This window comes from Ranitomeya imitator, chromosome 3, assembly GCF_032444005.1.
Source record: "Ranitomeya imitator isolate aRanImi1 chromosome 3, aRanImi1.pri, whole genome shotgun sequence".
NCBI lineage: Eukaryota > Metazoa > Chordata > Amphibia > Anura > Dendrobatidae > Ranitomeya > Ranitomeya imitator.
The window spans coordinates 264,434,312-264,457,992 of record NC_091284.1 but is presented as its reverse complement, the minus strand read 5'-3'; the positions used below and the strand labels follow the sequence as shown (position 1 = coordinate 264,457,992).

General features: G+C 44.1%; 1 protein-coding gene across 1 annotated transcript in view; it reads left to right on the top strand.

Annotated features, from left to right (window-relative positions):
• The window catches only part of GUCA1C (guanylate cyclase activator 1C), a 269,213-nt gene extending 247,168 nt beyond the window's left edge, over positions 1 to 22,045 (top strand). The window contains exons 3-4 of the mRNA XM_069756439.1: positions 5,571 to 5,658; positions 20,746 to 22,045. Of these exons, the coding sequence (XP_069612540.1) occupies positions 5,571 to 5,658; positions 20,746 to 20,879 (222 nt within the window). The 3' untranslated portion in view covers positions 20,880 to 22,045. The remainder of the gene's footprint in view (positions 1 to 5,570; positions 5,659 to 20,745) is intronic.
• The last annotated feature ends 1,636 nt before the right edge of the window (positions 22,046 to 23,681 follow it).

Below are 23,681 nucleotides of genomic sequence, written 5' to 3'. Positions count from 1 at the left end.
TCCAGTACCTGGTTAAGTGGAAGGGTTATGGTCAGGAAGATAATTCCTGGGTCTTTGCCTCTGATGTTCATGCTGCCGATCTGGTTCATGCCTTTCATTTGGCTCATCCTGGTTGGCCTGGGGGCTCTGGTGAGGGTTCGGTGACCCCTCCTCAAAGGGGGGGTACTGTTGTGAATTCTGTGGTCAAGCTCCCTCCTGTGTTCATGAGTGGTACTTCGGCTGGTTCTGTCTATGAGCTTCCTCTGGTGGATGTGAGTGGGGCTGCGGCTTCTGAGTTCCGTTCCTCAGGTGACGAGGTTAAGTCGTTAGGTGCTGCTCTATTTAACTCCACCTAGTTCTTTGTTCCTGGCCTCCAGTCAATGTTCCAGTATTGGTCTTGCTCTCTCCTGGATCGTTCTTGTGGCCTGTCTGCCCTGCATAAGCTAAGTTCTGCTTGTGTTACTTTTGTTTGCTATTTTTTCTGTCCAGCTTGCTTTATTGGTTTGTCTTGCTTGCTGGAAGCTCTGGGACGCAGAGGGAGCACCTCCGTGCCGTTAGTCGGTGCGGAGGGTCTTTTTGCGCCCTCTGCGTGGTTGTTTGTAGGTTTTTGTGCTGGCCGCAAAGCTATCTTTCCTATCCTCGGTCTATTCAGTAAGTCGGGCCTCACTTTGCTAAAATCTATTTCATCTCTGTGTTTGTATTTTCATCTTTACTCACAGTCATTATATGTGGGGGGCTGCCTTTTCCTTTGGGGAATCTCTCTGAGGCAAGGTAGGCTTATTTTTCTATCTTCAGGGCTAGCTAGTTTCTCAGGCTGTGCCCGGGCGCCTAGGTCTGGTCAGGAGCGCTCCACGGCTACCTCTAGTGTGGTGTGATAGGATTAGGGATTGCGGTCAGCAGAGTTCCCACGTCTCAGAGCTCGTCCTATGTTATTAGTAACTATCAGGTCACTTTGTGTGCTCTTAACCACCAGGTCCATTGTGTTTCTGAATCACCAGTTCATAACAGCCAACCAGCCCTCCAGCAGCTGGATGTACCCCTGCAATCGTTGTTCATCCGCCATTACTTAGCCAGATACTGGCACTAGTATACTAGTATATATTAGATGTGATTGGTGCGTTCGCAACCCGGTATCCACCGTGCAGGAAAGAACCTGCTGCTAAGCAAGGCGGCGAAGCAAAATAGTACAAATGAACTCTGTTACTTCACAGAGCCCATAGTAAAGAGAATGCTGTGCCCTGTTTAGCTCACAGGGGACACAGCTACTGTGTAGCACAGACAGTGGTCATGCAGTCCAACCAAAAAGCAGCTCCTCTCCGGTGGAGCCGGAATTCTAATGGCTATTAGCCAGCCCTGAATTCAAACATAAACTCCTTGCCGGAGGTGCCAGCATACTAGGGGCTTATTTCAGCCGGGTCCCAGACTGCATACACAAAACTCCTCGCCGGAGGTGCCAGCATTCTAGGGGCTTATTTCAGCTGGGTCCCTGACCACACACATGACCACACTGGCGCTGAGCTCGTACATATTTGATACTAGCGCATGGCCGTGCGGTCATAAGAACCTTTTATAGCTGATGATGACATGACCTTGTGCCAAGTTAGTTGTGGTGGGACTGCAGTACAAGGAACCTAAGTGATTTAGTAGTTCTGGGAACACGTGTCATTTTTGGGATATGTGCTATCTCCATTGTCCTTTAGGGTTTATCAGGAAGGGCATCTTTGGAAGCATAAGGTTGTAGGGTCTCAGTCTTATTTAGAATAGGACAGTATCTTATATCCTTAAAATAAAAGTGTCCTAATTGGTCAGTGTCCATCAGGATATTTATGTCCATCACATAAGTCCAGCATCTATAACAAAGGGGTTCTCTATCGTCAAGTTTAAGGGGAGATGGTTGTCAAGTACAAGTAAGACAGGAACCTACTGAACAGTGTTTGGTCAGGTATTCTGTTTGTAATAGTCATTCTACTAAGAAGGCCTCTACCCTTACTGTCTGCATTTTCTCAGCATACAGAAGGTTTGTAGGCCCAGTCTTCCTCAGTGATCCACCCCACCATACTTCAGGACTCACTATCAGACCCATAGTCCGTATTGGCAGTGGTGAAACATATATACTTTTGGGTGAGCCTATAGCTTACCCCTCCACCCTAGGGCAGGAGACGAGAGGTCTGAGATATTAAACTAGAAAGTGGTAACTGTCTCCCCATTCTTCAAAGCAAAAAGAATAAGTCACAGGGTATGCGTCCACATCATTCGGTGGTTGTCTTGGGTCAGCAGTCTTCCTGCAGTGTGAGGCATGGATCCAGTTGGGCTTTCCTGACATGTCTTTTGAGCACCACCCAGTCTCGAGGCTGCAGGGGGTGGCTCCCTTCCATAGAATCTGGAAGAGAATAGTAAACTTGAGAGCATATGTTAAACAAGAGTTTTGTAAGTGAAATAACATAAGAAGACAGCCTATCATGTTGCTTCTAGAGCTGTTGTGGAAACTACAACCCTAGCCTAAGGGCTGACTCAACTAACACATCATATGGGCTGAGGCCTGTCATTTCGTTGGGAGTATACCTGATTCAGAAGAGTGCAAGGAGCAAGAATTCTGTCCATGGTCTGCCCATTTCAGCCATGGCTTTTGGATTGGATTTTCAGTTTCAGGGTCCCTTCCAATATCTCTACTCTACCACTACTTTTTGGAGGGTACACAGCATGAAGGCCACTCCACTCCCAGGGCAGACACTGTTTCCTGTATCACTTCTAAAGTGCCTGCCTGTGTCAGTCTCTGTGGTCTCAGGTATCCTGTATCTGCAGACGACCTCTGAGATTAATCTCTTCACAGTATCCTTGGTGGTGGCTTTATACAAACGAGGTATGCCTCTGTTCATCCTGAGAAGAGGTCAAAACACACAAGTACATCCCTGGGGCTCTACAGTATTGGGTCCCCTAGACTGGGGTGTGAGGTCTGGTGGTAGCAATCTGGGCCAGTGCTGTGAGTGAGCCACAGGGGTTGAGGTGAGCTGCCCACCTTGACTCAGTGAGTCTTGGTTTGCAGCAAAAGACTGACTTATAATTGCTTCATCCATGTGGGTTGTGTCCAGAAAGGAGCTGGAGGGCAGGGTTTGAAGGGGCATTGGTGCCTTCCAGTGCAGACATGATGTTTAACCTCTTTCTGACCTCGGACGGGATAGTACATCCGAGGTCAGATACCGCGCTTTGATGCAGAGCCCGCAGCAAAGCCGGGACATGTCAGCTGTTTTGAACAGCTGAGAGTGCCCGCAATAGAGGCGGGTGAAATTGTGATTCACCCACTACTATTAACTAGTTAAATGCTACTGTCAGACTCTGACAGTGGCATTTAACCGATGCTTGTGGCCGGAAATGAGCGCATCGCCGACCCCCGTCACATGATCGGGGGTCAGCGATGCGTCAGAATGGTAACCATAGAGGTCCTTGAGACCTCTATGGTTACTGATGCCGGCCTGCTGTGAGTGCCCCCCTGTGGTTGGCGCTCATAGCACACCTGCATTTCTTCTAATGATCGCTGCTATGTAGCAGAGCCGATCGAGTGGTGCCAGCTTCTAGCCTATTTTTAGCAAAGTTTGGAATTTAATTTTTTTCACCACTTAGATAAAAGAGAACCTACACATGTTTGGTGTCTATGAACTTGTAATGACCTGGAGAATCATAATGGCTGGTCAGTTTTAGCATTTATTGCACCTAGTAAAAAAGCCAATGAAAAAACAATTGCACTTTTTTTGCAATTTCACCGCACTTGGAATTTTTCTTCCTGTTTTCTAGTACACAACATGCTAAAACCAATGATGTCGTTCAAAAGTACAACTTGTTTTGCAAAAAATAAGCCCTCACATGGCCATATTGATGGAAAAATAAAAAAGTCATAGCTCTGGGAAGAAAGGGAGCAAAAAACGAACATGGAAAAACGGAAAATCCCAAGGTCATGAAGGGGGTTAAGGGGCTACACTATGCAAATGAATTGTGTGTCGATAACAAAAGATATAATCCTATTTTAGGAGTAGGAGCTTTAATGGTTCCTGTGTGCAAACAGAGGGCACCACATACTCAACAGGTCTCCACCCAAACTAAGTTCCCGTTCCTACATACACAACATGTCCATCCTTCAGGGCCAATGGAAAGGGGTGGAGTCAAACTGGGAGTGGCAACGCTACCAGCGCCATCTTTGTTTCATGCTCTAACATACATAAACTTATTACCATGTTTTCCTTCCTTCACTCCCTGTTCCTTCAATGCACTTCCAGAAACCCTTATTAAAGGGAACCTGCAAGATTGCCTTGTGCAGGCATGTACTACGGAGGACAGAGAATGAACTTCAATCCAATATTGCGGCCAGCATGCAGCCAGCGGGTAAGGAAAGGGTGAATCAAACACCCGAAAACTCCGCCCATATGACCGAAATCCGGTCCCGCCAAATTCAGGTGACAGGTTCCCTTTAAGCCTTCTACCTGGTGAACAACCAGACACTGAACAAATACTATGCATTTTCTTCACAAATTTCTTTTCTTTATGCAGGATGAATTTGAGTTTTTACTGGTACTGTTTTTGGGCACATAGTTTTCTGTCTCATTCTATTCTACAATTTGGGAGGCAAAATGAACAAAGAACAGAAATTGTTTTATATTTTACTTTTTATATTTTATTAAAATTTGTTTTATATTTTACTTTTTTTGTTGTTCTTTTTTCATACACATATTTCTATTTTTACAGTTCTTGTTTTTTTTTTTACTTCGTCCCTCTATCTAACTTTAACTTTTATTACTCTAATCACTGGTATAGTGCATTGCAATGCACCAAAATGTTTCCAATCATCACGACTTGTTGAAGTGTTAGGATAACACAAAACGGCCATTGTCTGTACTTACCCACTCCTCCTTCAACAAATTTTTATGAGATTGAAATAAAGGATTTTTTTATGGGATGGTGAGTGCCGTTTTTTCTCATCTCATTAAAGACATAAATAAATAAACATTTATAATTACGATTCACTCTTAGGGTATGTGCACACGTAAGAATTTCTTGCAGAAAATTCCTGAAGAAAACCGGACATTTTTACCGCGTTTTTCCAGAGTTTTCCCAATGCATTATATAGCTGGAAAAACGCAAAATTAATGAACATGCTGCATTTTTTACCACAATGCATTTTTTTGCAGAATGCATTATAAATGATAGGATGCATATGTATGCGTTTTTTTTATGCGTTTTAAAGCGAAAAAATGTGAAAAAGCGCAACGTGTGCACACAGCTTGACTCTTTCACAGGAATGTTCTATGAAACACAGAACTTTTGACAGGAGTGTTTCTGTCAATACAATATTCACAGTGTAAATATTGTAAAACTCAATAGTAAAAATCATTAAAAGGTAATGAATATGTCACCAAAGCAACTATTATTTTATTCATAACTTAGTGTGCTTTCTATAATAAAGGTACATTATCCATATTGTTTAATAAAGAATATCATTCTGCTAAAGTTTTACATTCTACTAGCTAGCTATTATTGATGGACTATTCAAAACAATGATACATAATTAGTTTTATCTTACTTGTGATTCTATTTTTTTTTAGGCAGTTCAATCTATAAACGGTCACCAGGGAATAAGTCCTGAGGATTTCACATCAATGTTGTTCGAAAAAATTGATGTCAATGGAGATGGTATGTTTGCTTTCGTGTTTGGTAGTGTTAATAGAAGAAATGTGTTAATCTTTACTAGGCAAATATGTCCCATACACACTTCTCAGCACGTGACATGAAGTGCGCCTGCATGGGTTAATTTATCTCCTCTCACTCAATCTAGCTCTCACCCTTTGCTTTAGGCTATACAGTGAGCGTAAATCACATCCCAACACATTCAACACACCCCAATATCTAACGCGCTGCCCCCACTCATCAAGCACACGTGGTGATGGTGAGTCGTCAAAATATGTTACAATCAGACAATCAAAAGGTCATACACTCTCGGTAGGGCAATAGATTATTTTAGAGCATACAAGTTATTAAACATTTAAAGCTTCAATATAAAAATAAACAGTACTTACAATAAATATATAGAAAGGTAAAAATAAAATGACACACAAATATGCAAAACAGTTCTAAACTAAAAAGGGAGAAATAACAGAAATATCTAAACGTTTCTATCAGTTACCTTCTGTATTTCTTGAGGAGTGGAGAAGGGAATTATGAATTACATCAGCCTATTAGGTTGCCCTCACATGTGAACAACTTTTTTGTGTCACCCAGCTTTTATAGCCCTGACCATAGGCTCCTATTTCAAGGCCGACCCAGATTGGCCCTTTAAAAGAGGCTGTTTGTGAGTGGATGATGGGCTAAATTGTGGCATTTCAAATATTCTGTGTCTAGTACCGACCATTGGCTAACCCCTTTGAAGCTCATGGTCCAGGAGCTAAGGTGTCATGGTTGACATCTAGCAAAAGCCCCTTTGTGTTTGCAATACTGGTATATCCAGTTTCACCCTTTTGTCAACAAAATGTAACTCTACTGCTGTTATGGTTTTCACTTATTGATGATATGTTTCCTTCACAAATTGATAACATCTCAAATTTTACAAATACTTTTAATTCATCTGAAAACGAATTGTTTTGCAACTTGATTCGTGCGATTTAGTCAAAATGGCATCCAACTTCCATTTTGCTGAAATGTAGACGGTCATAAAAAAATGTCACTTTGCTCTACTGTCTCATTGCCACCATCTTGCGTATAGTCCTCCACTTGTGCTCTTTGGCTCTTCCATCTTCTTTCATGCGTGTAGGAACAAACCGGGCTGCAACAGTGGAAAATGTGAACAGCAAGGTAATCTTTTTTTCACTCCAACTTTATTAAGCTCCGGAGTATATTCAAAAATGATAAGAAACATATGATTCATGTAGAATTTAGTGACCAAATAAGAGCAAATTGCCAAATTTTAATTTTGGCACACTTGATTATTAGTGATGAACTCGTTGCTCGGGTTTTCCCAAGCATGCTCGGGTGATCTCCGAGTATTTGTTAGTGCTCAGAGATTTAGTTTTCTTGGCCTCAGCTGCATGATTTACAGCTGCTGGACAGCCTGAACACATGTGGGAATTCCCTAACAAACAGGCATTCCTCACATGTATTCAGCCTGTCTAGCAGCCGTAAATCATGCAGCTGCAACAACGAAAACTAAATCTCCGAGCACTAACAAATACTCGGAGACCACCCAAGCGTGCTCGGGAAAACCCGATCAATGAGTATACTCGCTCATCACTATTGATTATCACTAGTTAGTAGACCCAAACTGGGCCTTGCTTGGTTTAAATGGCAGTCAGTATACAATTATTTATACCTCACATGGAAAGACAAGAAACGTGTTATATGATCTACACTAGCTATAGATCAGCAGAATCACAAGAAGAACTAATGTTCTGCAAAATTGTATGTTTTTTATGCTAAAATGCACTCATTACGCATCAGTGTGAAACCAGCTTAAGGCTACTTTCACACTAGCATTTTCTGCAATCCGTCACAATGCTTCGTTTTGCAGAAAAAACGCATCCTGCAAAAGTGCTTGCAGGATGCTTTTTTTCCCCATAGACTTGTATTGACGACGCATTTGCGACGGATTGCCACACGTCGCATCCGTCGAGCGACGGATGCGTCGTGCTTTTGCGGACCGTCGGGAGCAAAAACCGCTACATGTAACGTTTTTTGCTCCTGTCGGACCGCTTTTTCCGATCGCGTATGCGCGGCCGGAACTCCGCCCCCACCTCCCCGCACCTTACAATGGGGCAGCAGATGCGCCGGAGAAATGCATTCGCTGCCTCCATTGTGCAGTACGTTAAATGCTAGCGTCGGAATCTCTCCCCGACGCATTGCGAAGGGGAGATTCCGACGCTAGTGTGAAAGTAGCCTAAGCCTCTTACTAAATAAACATATTGACTTACCATTTTAAAAAGCACTTAGATGAAGTACAATTTAAATGATTTCAAAGGAGAGCAACAGAAGTGATAAGTAGGAAAGGTAACGTGCAACCCCAGAAAAAATTATTAACATTCAGAATGTTAACTTCAGACTCTAGACATTTTAAAAAAAGCAGATCTAACTCTAGATCCAAGAAATCTATTACCATACTAGAATAGACCATATATTACATGTAGAATCCAGGCCCTTAAAAACCATTAGACCTCAGAACAGATCAAATATCAAGTTGGACCTCATATGAGTCTCCACCACTTACATTCTGTTCAGAGCTGAAAGTGTAAAGACCTACTGCAGTACTCCTCACTTACCTGCTTATGCAGTACTAGATGGTGGTCCGATTCTAACGCATCGGGTATTCTAGAATATGCATGTCCACGTAGTATATTGCCCAGCCACATAGTATATTGCCCAGCCACGTAATATATTGCGCAGCCATGTAGTATATTGCCCAGTGACGTAGTATATTGGCCAGCCACGTAGTATATTGCCCAGTCACGAAGTATATTGCCCAGTGATGTAGTATACAGCACAGAGCCACGTAGTATATTGCCCAGCTATGTAGTATATTGCGCAGCCACATAGCCCAGTGGCGTAGTATATTGGCCAGCCACATAGTATATTGCCCAGTGACATAGTATATTGGCCAGTCACGTAGTATATTGCCCAGCTACGTAGTATATTGCCCAGTGACATAGTATATTGCAGAGCGACGTAGTATACAGCGCAGAGCCTCGTAGTATATTGCCCACCCACGTAGTATATTGCCCAGGGACGTAGTATACTGCCCAGCCACGTAGTATATTGCCCAGCTATGTAGTATATTGCACAGCCACGTAGTATATTGCCCAGTGACGTAGTATATTGCCCAGCCACGTAGTATATTGCCCAGTGACATAGTATATTGGCCAGCCACATAGTATATTGCCCAGCTACGTAGTATATTGCCCAGTGATGTAGTATATTGCAGAGCCACGTAGTATATTGCCCAGCTACGTAGTATATTGCCCAGTGACGTAGTATATTGCAGAGCCACGTAGTATATTGCCCAGCTAGGTAGTATATTGCCCAGTGACGTAGTATATTGCAGAGCCACGTAGTATATTGCCCAGCCACGTAGTATATTGCCCAGTGACATAGTATATTGGCCAGCCACATAGTATATTGCCCAGCCACGTAGTATATTGCCCAGTGACATAGTATATTGGCCAGCCACGTAGTATATTGCCCAGTGACATAGTATATTGGCCAGCCACGTAGTATATTGCCCAGCTACGTAGTATATTGCCCAGTGGCGTAGTATATTGCAGAGCCATGTAGTATACAGCACAGCCCTATACAACAACAGTCGCACTCAAAGAAGAGATTTTCAGAGTATTGGTTGAGCTGAACAACGTGGTTTTCTTTATTATAAACACCAAAATAAAGCTATCACCGCAGTGTTTCAAGGTAGGTAACGTTTCGACCCATAGGGTCTTTCTCAAACCTTACTTGAATAAGTAGAAACAGAGCGAAGGGCACAAATCCCTGGAGGGGTGTAGTAGTCCCGTTGGGGGCTATAGCTGAGGAAATACTGGTATCTGCGGCCACACTCAGTATACACTATACAAACAGAATACATTACAGTCACACTATATACATACAGCATAGATAACAGTACATATAAACATAGCACAGATTACATATACTATAATCAAATGATCACATCCCCTCTTCCCTGTTTGATTTGCCTCCTCTGTGGTGCTTTGTCCTTCATTCCTCCTAGCTGCAAATTAGTTGAAAGTTATATAAACAGAAGAGCTAGGTTTCAGAGAAATGAATCCAGTGCGTGCCCATCACTAACAGTCTTCTACATGGATGATTTGTTACGTGCTAACAGAGTGCCCCTTTATAATAGGAAAGTGAGGTGCCATGTGCAATCTTAAAGGGATTGTTTACTACTAGGATAACCCTTTCTTAACCTAAATGTCCAGCCCCAATGAGATAATAAAGCTTATACTCGCCTTATGTGTCTGTGCCATTCCTGTGGTGTCGGCAGTCGTCTTTGGGGCTGTGATATAGTGCTGTGACGTGTGACTCCGGCGCCAAAATAGCTCTGGCATCACTGTCTCTGCCTTTGTACAAATTGAACATGAAGAGGAAACCACGGCTGCAGCTCTTCCCAGACTTTCTCTCCATGTGCAGTTTGTCCGAAGGCGGAGACAGTGACGCCAGCACTGATTGGGCATCACGTGGCGCAACACCGCTGTTATGTTTGCTAATGACAGGTGTTATGAAGGCAATCCAGAAACACAGTGTGCTTAGCGATCAGAGCGCACACAGTGATCTGACAAATACCCAAAAATACAAGAACGAGATCTGAGACGTGGAAACTCTGTAGACTGCACACCTGATCCTATCCTAAAGACAACTAAAAGCGGCTGTGGATTGCGCCTAACAACTACCTAGGCAACTCGGCACAGCCTAAGAAACTAGCTAGCCTGAAGATAGAAAAATAGGCCTGACTTGCCCCAGAGAAATTCCCCAAAGGAAAAGGCAGCCCCCCACATATAATGACTGTGAGTAAGATGAAAAGACAAAACGTAGGGATGAAATAGATTCAGCAAAGTGGGGCCCGATATTCTAAGACAGAGCGAGGACAATAAAGCGAACTTTGCAGTCTACAAAAAACCCTAAAGCAAAACCACGCAAAGGGGGCAAAAAAAACCCACCGTGCCGAACTAACGGCACGGCGGTACACCCTTTGCGTCTCAGAGCTTCCAGCAAAACAAAACACAAGCTGGACAGAAAAAAAGCAACAAAAAAGCAAAAAGCACTTAGCTATACAGAGCAGCAGGTCACAGGAACGATCAGGAGAAGCTCAGATCCAACACTGAAACATTGACAAGGAGCAAGGATAGCAGCATCAGGCGGAGTTAAGTAATGAAGCAGTTAACGAGCTCACCAGAACACCTGAGGGAGGAAGCTCAGAAGCTGCAGTACCACTTGTGACCACAGAAGTGAATTCAGCCACAGAATTCACAACAGTACCCCCCCCTTGAGGAGGGGTCACCAAACCCTCACCAGAGCCCCCAGGCCGACCAGGATGAGCCACATGAAAGGCACGAACAAGATCGGAAGCATGAACATCAGAGGCAAAAACCCAGGAATTATCTTCCTGAGCATAACCCTTCCATTTAACCAGATACTGGAGTTTCCGTCTAGAAACACGAGAATCCAAAATCTTCTCCACAATATACTCCAATTCCCCCTCCACCAAAACCGGGGCAGGAGGCTCAACAGATGGAACCATAGGTGCCACGTATCTCCGCAACAACGACCTATGGAATACATTATGTATGGAAAAGGAGTCTGGGAGGGTCAAACGAAAAGACACAGGATTGAGAACCTCAGAAATCCTATACGGACCAATAAAACGAGGTTTAAATTTAGGAGAGGAAACCTTCATAGGAATATGACGAGAAGATAACCAAACCAGATCCCCAACACGAAGTCGGGGACCCACACGGCGTCTGCGATTAGCGAAAAGTTGAGCTTTCTCCTGGGACAAGATCAAATTGTCCACTACCTGAGTCCAGATCTGCTGCAACCTATCCCCCACAGAATCCACACCAGGACAGTCCGAAGACTCAACCTGTCCTGAAGAGAAACGAGGATGGAACCCAGAATTGCAAAAAAATGGAGAAACCAAGGTATCCGAGCTGGCCCGATTATTAAGGGCGAACTCAGCCAACGGCAAAAAGGACACCCAATCATCCTGGTCTGCAGAAACAAAACATCTCAGATATGTTTCCAAGGTCTGATTGGTTCGTTCGGTCTGGCCATTAGTCTGAGGATGGAAAGCCGAGGAAAAGGATAGGTCAATGCCCATCCTACCACAAAAGGCTCGCCAAAACCTTGAAACAAACTGGGAACCTCTGTCAGAAACAATATTCTCAGGAATGCCATGCAACCGAACCACATGCTGAAAGAACAAAGGTACCAAATCAGAGGAGGAAGGCAATTTAGCCAAGGGCACCAGATGGACCATTTTAGAAAAGCGATCACAGACCACCCAAATGACTGACATCTTTTGGGAAACGGGAAGGTCAGAAATGAAATCCATCGAAATATGTGTCCAAGGCCTCTTTGGGACCGGCAAGGGCAAAAGCAACCCACTGGCACGAGAACAGCAGGGCTTAGCCCTAGCACAAATCCCACAGGACTGCACAAAAGTACGTACATCCCGTGACAGAGATGGCCACCAGAAGGATCTAGCCACTAACTCTCTGGTACCAAAGATTCCAGGATGACCAGCCAACACCGAACAATGAAGTTCAGAGATAAGTTTATTAGTCCACCTATCAGGGACGAACAGTTTCTCTGCTGGACAACGATCAGGTTTATTCGCCTGAAATTTTTGCAGCACCCGCCGCAAATCAGGGGAGATGGCATCCTTCCTTGAGGATACCCGCTGGCTCAGATAAACCCGGAGAGTCGGGCACAAAACTCCTAGACAGAGCATCCGCCTTCACATTTTTAGAGCCCGGAAGGTACGAAATCACAAAGTCGAAGCGGGCAAAAAATAACGACCAACGGGCCTGTCTAGGATTCAAGCGCTTGGCAGACTCGAGATAAGTCAAGTTCTTATGATCAGTCAATACCACCACGCGATGCTTAGCTCCTTCAAGCCAATGACGCCACTCCTCGAATGCCCACTTCATGGCCAGCAACTCTCGATTGCCCACATCATAATTACGCTCAGCGGGCGAAAACTTCCTGGAAAAGAAAGCACATGGTTTCATCACTGAGCAATCAGAACCTCTCTGTGACAAAACCGCCCCTGCTCCAATCTCAGAAGCATCAACCTCGACCTGGAACGGAAGAGAAACATCTGGCTGACACAACACAGGGGCAGAACAAAAACGACGCTTCAACTCCTGAAAAGCTTCCACAGCAGCAGAAGACCAATTAACCAAATCAGCACCCTTCATGGTCAAATCGGTCAATGGTTTGGCAATGCTAGAAAAATTACAGATGAAGCGACGATAAAAATTAGCAAAGCCCAGGAACTTTTGCAGACTTTTCAGAGATGTCGGCTGAATCCAATCCTGGATGGCTTGGACCTTAACTGGATCCATCTCGATAGTAGAAGGGGTAAAGATGAACCCCAAAAATGAAACTTTCTGCACACCGAAGAGACACTTTGATCCCTTCACAAACAAAGAGTTAGCACGCAGGACCTGAAAAACCATTCTGACCTGCTTCACATGAGACTCCCAATCATCTGAGAAGATCAAAATGTCATCCAAGTAAACAATCAGGAATTTATCCAGATACTCACGGAAGATGTCATGCATAAAAGACTGAAACACAGATGGAGCATTGGCAAGTCCGAACGGCATCACTAGATACTCAAAATGACCCTCGGGCGTATTGAATGCAGTTTTCCATTCATCTCCTTGCCTGATTCTCACCAGATTATACGCACCACGAAGATCTATCTTAGTGAACCAACTAGCCCCCTTAATCCGAGCAAACAAGTCAGATAACAATGGCAAGGGATACTGAAATTTAACAGTGATCTTATTAAGAAGGCGGTAATCAATACACGGTCTCAGCGAACCATCCTTCTTGGCTACAAAGAAGAACCCTGCTCCCAGTGGTGATGACGATGGGCGAATATGTCCCTTCTCCAGGGATTCCTTCACATAACTGCGCATAGCGGCGTGTTCGGGCACAGATAAATTAAATAATCGACCTTTAGGGAATTTACTACCAGGAATCAAATTGATAGCACAATCACAATCCCTATGCGGAGGTAGAGCATCGGACTTGGGCTCTTCAAATACATCCTGATAATCAGACAAGAACTCTGGGACCTCAGAAGGGGTGGATGACGAAATCGACAAAAATGGAACATCACCATGTACCCCCTGACAACCCCAGCTGGATACCGACATGGAATTCCAATCCAATACTGGATTATGGGTTTGTAGCCATGGCAACCCCAACACGACCACATCATGCAGATTATGCAACACCAGAAAGCGAATAACTTCCTGATGTGCAGGAGCCATGCACATGGTCAGCTGGGCCCAGTATTGAGGTTTATTCTTGGCCAAAGGTGTAGCATCAATTCCTCTCAATGGAATAGGACACCGCAAAGGCTCCAAGAAAAACCCACAACGTTTAGCATAATCCAAATCCATCAGATTCAGGGCAGCGCCCGAATCCACAAACGCCATGACAGAAAACGACGACAAAGAGCATATCAAGGTAATGGACAGAAGGAATTTGGACTGTACAGTACCAATGACGGCAGACCTAGCGGACCGCTTAGTGCGCTTAGGACAATCAGAAATAGCATGAGTGGAATCACCACAGTAGAAACACAGACCATTCAGACGTCTGTATTCCTGCCGTTCAACTCTAGTCATAGTCCTATCGCACTGCATAGGCTCAGGTTTAACCTCAGGCAGTACCGCCAAATGGTGCACAGATTTACGCTCGCGCAAGCGTCGACCGATCTGAATGGCCAAAGACAAAGACTCATTCAAACCAGCAGGCATAGGAAATCCCACCATGACATCCTTAAGAGCCTCAGAGAGACCCTTTCTGAACAAAGCTGCCAGCGCAGATTCATTCCACTGAGTGAGTACTGACCATTTCCTAAATTTCTGACAATATACTTCTATATCATCCTGACCCTGGCACAAAGCCAGCAAATTTTTCTCAGCCTGATCCACTGAATTAGGCTCATCGTACAGCAATCCGAGCGCCAGGAAAAACGCATCGACACTACTCAATGCAGGGTCTCCTGGCGCAAGAGAAAATGCCCAGTCTTGAGGGTCGCCACGCAAAAAAGAAATAATAATCAAAACCTGTTGAACAGGATTACCAGAAGAACGAGGTTTCAAGGCCAGAAATAGCTTACAATTATTTTTGAAACTTAGAAACTTAGTTCTATCTCCAAAAAACAAATCAGGAATAGGAATTCTTGGTTCTAACATAGATTTCTGATCAATAGTATCTTGAATCTTTTGTACATTTATAACGAGATTATCCATTGAAGAGCACAGACCCTGAATATCCATGTCCACACCTGTGTCCAGAATCACCCAAATGTCTAGGGGAAAAAAAAAAAAGTGAACACAGAGCAGAAAAAAAAAAAATGATGTCAGAACTTTTTCTTTCCCTCTATTGAGAATCATTAGTCGGGCTCCTTGTACTGTTATGTTTGCTAATGACAGGTGTTATGAAGGCAATCCAGAAACACAGTGTGCTTAGCGATCAGAGCGCACACAGTGATCTGACAAATACCCAAAAATACAAGAACGAGCTCTGAGACGTGGAAACTCTGTAGACTGCACACCTGATCCTATCCTAAACACAACTAAAAGCGGCTGTGGATTGCGCCTAACAACTACCTAGGCAACTCGGCACAGCCTAAGAAACTAGCTAGCCTGAAGATAGAAAAATAGGCCTGACTTGCCCCAGAGAAATTCCCCAAAGGAAAAGGCAGCCCCCCACATATAATGACTGTGAGTAAGATGAAAAGACAAAACATAGGGATGAAATAGATTCAGCAAAGTGGGGCCCGATATTCTAAGACAGAGCGAGGACAGTAAAGCGAACTTTGCAGTCTACAAAAAACCCTAAAGCAAAACCACGCAAAGGGGGCAAAAAAAACCCACCGTGCCGAACTAACGGCACGGCGGTACACCCTTTGCGTCTCAGAGCTTCCAGCAAAACAAAACACAAGCTGGACAGAAAAAAAGCAACAAAAAAGCAAAAAGCACTTAGCTATACAGAGCAGCAGGTCACAGGAACGATCAGGAGAAGCTCAGATCCAACACTGAAACATTGACAAGGAGCAAGGATAGCAGCATCAGGCGGAGTTAAGTAATGAAGCAGTTAACGAGCTCACCAGAACACCTGAGGGAGGAAGCTCAGAAGCTGCAGTACCACTTGTGACCACAGGAGTGAATTCAGCCACAGAATTCACAACACACCGCATCACAGCCTATCGACTGCGAGTGTTGACACCACTGGAATGGAACTAGCTAGGGAGGTGAGAATAGGCGTTATCATTTTATCAGGCCCAAACATGTACAGTGCTGGGCAAATTAATTGGGACAAAGCAAAAAAATAAAATGTTGTAATGCACTGGCTAGTTGACCAAGATTTATTTATTATATATTAAAACTGGTTTGAATCACTGACTGGTAACCAACTTACGATTTTGCTTAAAAAATGCTTTGTCCCAATTAATTTGCACAGCACTGTAGTTTAAAGGGAAGGTGCCATCAAAAAAATTTTTTTTCCAGCAATTGAAAAAATGTAAAGAATTAATGTTCACATTTTCTTAAAAAAAAATATCATTTGTTTATAATTTAGTAAAATATGAAAAATAATTTGAAAAGGTTTGGCATTTCCACTTTTAAACACTAGGGGGAGCAGCTGCTGAAATTTGACAAAAACCTAGTGTACAAATAGCTCACATTACAGCACTTCAAGGGAACCTGTCACCCCGTTTTTTGAGATTGAGCTATAAATACTGTTAAATAGGGCCTGCGCTGTGTGTTCCTATAGTGTATGTAGTGTACCCCGATTCCCCATGTATGCTGAGAAATAACTTACCAAAGTCGCCGTTTTCGCCTGTCAATCAGGCTGGTCAGGTCGGGAGGGCGTGGTGACATCGGTGGTTCTTCCTCAGCTTTACGTTGGTGGCGTAGTGGCGTAGTGGTGAACAAGCAGCGCGCGATCTGCGCTGTAATCCCTTGCATCGGTGGGGGCGGCCATCTTCCTGGGGCCGCGCGTGCGCAGATCGAGTGCTCTGCTGCACGGGGCTTCAGGAAAATGGCCGCGGGATGCCGCGCGTGCGCATTAGAGATCGCGGCGGCCATTTTCCCAAAGCCGAGATGCAAACTCGGCTTTGGGAAAATGGCCGCCGCGATCTCTAATGCGCACGCGCGGCATCCCGCGGCCATTTTCCTGAAGCCCCGTGCAGCAGAGCACTCGATCTGCGCACGCGCGGCCCCAGGAAGATGGCCGCCCCCACCGATGCAAGGGATTACAGCGCAGATCGCGCGCTGCTTGTTCACCACTACGCCACTACGCCACCAACGTAAAGCTGAGGAAGAACCACCGATGTCACCACGCCCTCCCGACCTGACCAGCCTGATTGACAGGCGAAAACGGCGACTTTGGTAAGTTATTTCTCAGCATACATAGGGAATCGGGGTACACTACATACACTATAGGAACACACAGCGCAGGCCCTATTTAACAGTATTTATAGCTCAATCTCAAAAAACGAGGTGACAGGTTCCCTTTCAGTAATTATGGGCGGAGTCTGCTGACGTGTGTGATGTCTCCTCTCCTCCCCTTCTGGGTGTTTGCTAAGGGATTAGAGAGGATGATATTCAGGAACCCAGTAAGCAGCCATTTTGTTGGTGATTGCAAAGTTATACTGACAAGTAGACAGTCACCGAGGATGGCAGGCAGCAAGGATTCTGGGAGATATATGGTGGAGGGAGCAGGGTGACAGCAGCGCAGAGTATTTCAGGAGAGCAGTGTGCTAGTTTATGGGGGGCCCCCTGTTTGGTGCGCGGAGCAGCCAGGGATTGTACATAGAGCGCTGTCTTTTATACACATGGATGGACCGTCTCCTCAGAAATCCAGGAAACATTTCTGCGGATTGATGGCCTGTTCTGATCCAGACATTGCATGTAAAGACTCCATTCCCCTCCTCAGATCCTGTCTTCACCATCTTGTCCTGGCGATGTGTGAAAGCGAGGTGACAGGCGCAGTCCGGGGTGATGCTGGGGGGAAATGTAGCCATATAGTAACGATAACCATGAGACGCCTCTCTTCAGCTGCCTCACCAGCCCTCCCCTTACTGCACCTAACTAGAGGTCATGCTGCCCCCTCTATTACCCCAGACCCGTGTGCAGGTGCTCAGCCACAACCACCCTAGAATGGGTCCCCTTTCTGAAGATAATACTGCCATAGTGTTCTCGCATAATGCCACCATATAGATCACACATAATACCGCCATATACTAATCACATAATGCCACCATATAGATCACACATAATGCCGCCATATAGATCACACAGTGCCACCATATAGATCACACATAATACCACCACATACGTCTTACATAATACCGCCACATAGAACACACACAATACCACCATATAATTTTCAAATAATACCGCCACATATCACACATAATCCCATAATCTAGTTCTCATATACCGTCGTATAGCTTTTACATCATTCCACAATACTAGATAAAAATAATACCGCCATATAGATCACATATAATACAGCCATAGATCACAAATAATGCCATAATACAGCATGACCGCAGCTGCTCCTGTTATTGCACGCACTGAACTGTGTGTGCAATGGGGAAAGACATGCAGGGGGGAGAGGACTGCATAGGAGAGGATTAGATACACAGCTCAGCAGACAGTATCACACTATCACACAGGATAGGATTAGATACAGGGCTCAGCAGTCAGTATCCCACAGGATAGGATTATATACACGGCTCAGCAGTCAGTATCACACAGGAGAGAATTAGATGCACGGCTCAGCACAGTATCACACAACAGAGGATTACATAATCGGATCAGCAGTCAGTATCACACAGGAGAGAATTAGATACACGGCCGGCAGACAGTATCACACAGCAGAGGATTGCATACTCGGTTCAGCAGACAGTATCACACAGGATAGGATTAGATACACGGCTCAGCAGACTGTATCACACATGATAGGATTAGATACACGGCTCAGCAGTCAGCATCCCACAGGATAGGGTTAGATACAGGGCTCAGCAGACAGTATCACACAGGATAGGATTAGATACATGGCTCAGTAGTCAGTATCACACAGGAGAGAATTAGATACACGGCTCAGCACAGTATCACACAGGATAGGATTAGATACATGGCTCAGCAGACAGTATCACACAGGATAGGATTAGATACACGGCTCAGCAGTCAGCATCCCACAGGATAGGATTAGATACAGGGCTCAGCAGACAGTATCACACATGATAGGATTAGATACACGGCTCAGCAATCAGTATCACACAGGAGAGAATTAGATACATGGCTCTGCATAGTATCACACAGCAGAGGATTACATACTCGGTTCAGCAGTCAGTATCACACAGGAGAGAATTAGATACACGGCCGGCAGACAGTATCACACAGCAGAGGATTACATACTCGGTTCAGCAGACAGTATCACACAGGAGAGAATTAGATACACGGCCGGCAGACAGTATCACACAGCAGAGGATTACATACTCGGTTCAGCAGACAGTATCACACAGGATAGGATTAGATACACGGCTCAGCAGTCAGCATCCTACATGATAGGATTAGATACAGGGCTCAGCAGACAGTATCACACAGGATAGGATTAGATACATGGCTCAGCAGTCAGTATCACACAGCAGAGGATTACATACTCGGCTCAGCAGACAATATCACACAGGAGATAATTAGATACACGGCCGGCAGACAGTATCACACAGCAGAGGATTACATACTCGGTTCAACAGTCAGTATCACACAGGAGAGAATTAGATACACGGCCAGCAGACAGTATCACACAGCAGAGGATTACATACTCGGTTTAGCAGTCAGTATCACACAGGAGAGGATTAGATACACGGCTCAGCACAGTATCACACAGCAGAGGATTACATACTCGGTTCAGCAGTCAGTATCACACAGGAGAGAATTAGATACACGGCCAGCAGACAGTATCACACAGCAGAGGATTACATACTCGGTTCAGCAGTCAGTATCACACAGTATAGTCATAGATACACCACGGTCTGATGTCCTTGATCAGTGGCTGCAGTGAGAGGCAGGGAGTGAGCAGCACAGAGAGACTCTCCCCCTCCCCCATGTTACCTCTGCAGCTCGTGATAAGAGGACATCAGACAGGCAGCAGAGGACAGGGAACGGCCGCTGACAGTGTGAGGGGAGACAGATGGAGCTGCCCCTCCAACAGCGCGGCTCTCAGTCACAGTGGAGCTAATGCACACTCCACTGTGGCTGAAGAAAGATGGCGCCGACCTCCTGCCTCTGCTGTGATGTGGAGACAGCCCAGGGGGCGTGGCCACATCACAACAGGGAGCAGCACATTGCACAATGATAGGTATGCGGTCGGACGCCGACTGCTGAGTCCTATGTCCAGGGCTGCCGTATTTGCAGAGTTTAAGTGTCGTGCAGCTACACTTACACTCCTGCAAAGCAAAATGGCGGCGCCCAGTGGCTGCAAAAACAATTAATAATAAAAAAGATATTAAAGTTAAAAAAATAATTTTGTATTAAAAATAATTGTTTATATAAACAATCATTTTTAATACAAAAACAAAATTGCGGCACCTTCCTTTTAAGAAGGGGTTGTTCTAGTAGTGAGCATCCCCTTTAAAGAAGGCCTACTTTTGTTTTCCAGGAAAACATTTGTTTTATTCATGGGCTAAGGCTAGGCTGCATAGCAATATGTCTGTAGTTCTTACTGTTATTTTTGTAGAAATTAGCACCACAATTGACAAGACATTTAATTAAATAGAAAAATGTCAGTATCTCTAAGTAAAAAAGAACAAAACAAAACATTGACTAAGCTTTGACTACTTGTCTAAGATTCATTAATACGGTATATGGATTTTATTCTTTTTTTGTGAAATACCCTGATTGTAGTACCTGCATGTTCTTTCAATGTAAAAACTGAATTCTGCACACCTTTTCATATGCTGCCCTCTGCTTCTAGGTGAGCTGACCTTAGAAGAGTTTCTTGGTGGAATAGAAAAGGACTCAGAGCTTTTGGAAATAATCTCAAAAAGTTTCGACCTCTCCAATGTATTGAAAATTATTCAGAATGGAAGACGGAGAAGTATTCCATAAATGGAATGTCGTTAACTTTGGATCTCTATATAACTGTCTTACATAAGAGGATGTCTTGTTTTCTGGGGGTCTATGCTTTTATCATTCAGGAATGTTATATGAGGATGGTGGTTGCTAAAACAGAATGAGCAAAACAGCAAATGTAAGAAATACTGAATGCTTCATGTACTTTACAAATATTGCCTTGAAAGAAAATGTATATTATGTAATATAACAAAACCATACCAGTCTGTACCAGATCAGCAAAAAGTAATCTGTCAGCTACTAATTGATTTAAATCCAGTTTAGTAGGAGATTGACTTCAATCTGGATTAAACAAGAATAGAGAAGATACTGTCTGACCTTTTAATGTATTGTAACTAACTAACTAACTTTAAGGCTCAGCCGAAGGTTTATGAAAAGGTCCGGGTAATTCTGACACAACCTTAAATTCTTAATAAAAGAACTTTACAACAATGGGAAGAAGCCTAATCTCATTACTGCACAGTTAGATAAAAATTAAAATGAATAATATGGATTATCATTCGTTATCTTACATCTTAATATTCCAGAAGTGCTCAGTGTATTAATTAGGTACATACTGTATATGTTTCTACAGATGAAAATACAGTACGGGTTTAAATATTTGGAAAATTTACCATGAATAAAAGGGCTAAAAGGCAAATTTGGTTGCATACATACTGGGGCTTTTTTTCTATTGTTTGACAACATTATGGAAAAAAATACAGAAAATTGTGATGCAGAGTATTACAAAGCAAAATAAATATCATGACAAAGATCGCAGAATAATTATGAAGTGTAGATACATTGTCATACTTCTCTGACATTATTCTGAACAGAGTTCAATAATGCCAACATGTAGAGAGTACTATAATGTCATAATCTCCCTGGCACAAACACTATAGTGGCACTTATGTAATCTTCGGAGCTTTGCATTAACACCCTATCCAGACAAATACCATATAGCTAATATAAGCAGATTTTTCTGTCTCTGTTACATAAATGTTTATGAACTTCTTTGGTTTAAGGGGTAAGGTTTCTGCTTGTGGAGAGTCGCATACCAGCTCTGGCTTGTCAAGTTAAGGAGACTTATTCGCCGTGCAATGCTCCTCTGGGAAATTTAATATGCAAATTGCCTCTTCAGAGAAAAAGACGACTTGAACTCTATAGCGCTACCTGTTGGATGCAGCAATCCTACAAGTCACAATCAACCCTTTAAGGAGTCCTGCAATATGACTTAGGATAAGAGCCAAATCAGTATCTCAATTCACAGACACAATTCGCCACTTCCAACAGGTGGCGCTATAGAGTTCAAGTCCTCTTTTTCTCTGAAGAGGTAATTTGCACATGAACTTCTTTGAAATTGAGCATCTACTTGTTAATGTCGCTTTATAAAACATAATATGAATGTTCTATACTGCTGTTTACATTGATTATCTCCCAATTAAGTTGTATTAAAATGACATATTGTTCTGCATTGTTATGCATTTAATGAAGTAAAGAAACTGGGAAAGAAAGTATACCTTTAAACACTGCTCAAAAAATAAAGGGAACACTAAAATCCCACATTTTACATATCACTGAATGAAATATTCCAGTTGTAAATCTTTATTCATTACATAGTGGAATGTGTTGAGAATAAAACCTAAAAATAGTCAATGTAAATCACAACTAACATCCCACGGAGGTCTGGAGTTGGAATGATGCTCAAAATCAAAGTGGAAAATGAAGTTACAGGTTGATCCAACTTCAGTGGAAATGCCTCAAGACAAGAAAATCATGCTCAGTAGTGTGTGTGGCCTTCACGTGCCTATATGATCTCCTTAAAATACCTGGGCATGCTCCTGATGAGGCGGCGGATGGTCTCCTGAGGGAACTCCACCCAGACCTGGACTAAAGAATCCGCCAACTGATGTCCCAGAGGTGTTCAATTGGATTTAGGTCTGGGGAATGGGCGGGCCAGTCCATAGCTTCAATGCCTTCATCTTGCAGGAACTGCTGACACACTCCAGCCACATGAGGTCTGGCATTGTCCTGCATTAGGAGGAACCCAGGGACAACTGCACCAGCATATGGTCTTACAAGGGGTGTGAGCGTCTCATCTCGGTACCTAATATGGAAGGCTGGGCGGCCCTCCAAAGAAATGCCACCCCACACCATTACTGACCCACTACCAAACCGGTCAAGATGAAGGATGTTGCAGGCAGCAGATTGCTCTCCATGGTATCTCCAAACCTGCTTTCATCTGTGAAGAGCACAGGGCACCAGTGATGAATTTACCAATCCTGGTGTTCTGTGGAAAATGACAAGCATCCTGCATGGTGTTGGGCTGTGAGCACAACCCCCATCTGTGGATGTCAGGCACTCAGACCATCCTCATGGAGTCGGTTTCTAACCATTTGTGCAGACACATGCACATTTGTGGCCTGCTGGAGGTCAATTTGCAGGGCTCTGGCAGTGTTCCACCTGTTCCTCCTTGAACAATGGCTGAGGTAGCGGTCCTGCTGCTTGGTTGTTGCCCTTCTATGGTCCCCTCCACATCTCCTGGTGTACTGGCCTGTCTCCTGGTAGCGCCTCCAGCCTCTGGACAGCAAACCTTACCACAGCTGGTATTGATGTGCCATCCTGGATGGGCTGCACTACCTGAGCCTCTTGTTTAGGTTGTAGAGTCCATCTCATGCTACCACGAGTGTGAAAGCACAACCAACATTTAAAAGTGACCAAAACATTAGCCAGAAAGCATTGGTACTGAGATATGGTCTGTGGTCCCCACCTGCAGAACCACTCCTTTATTGAGTGTGT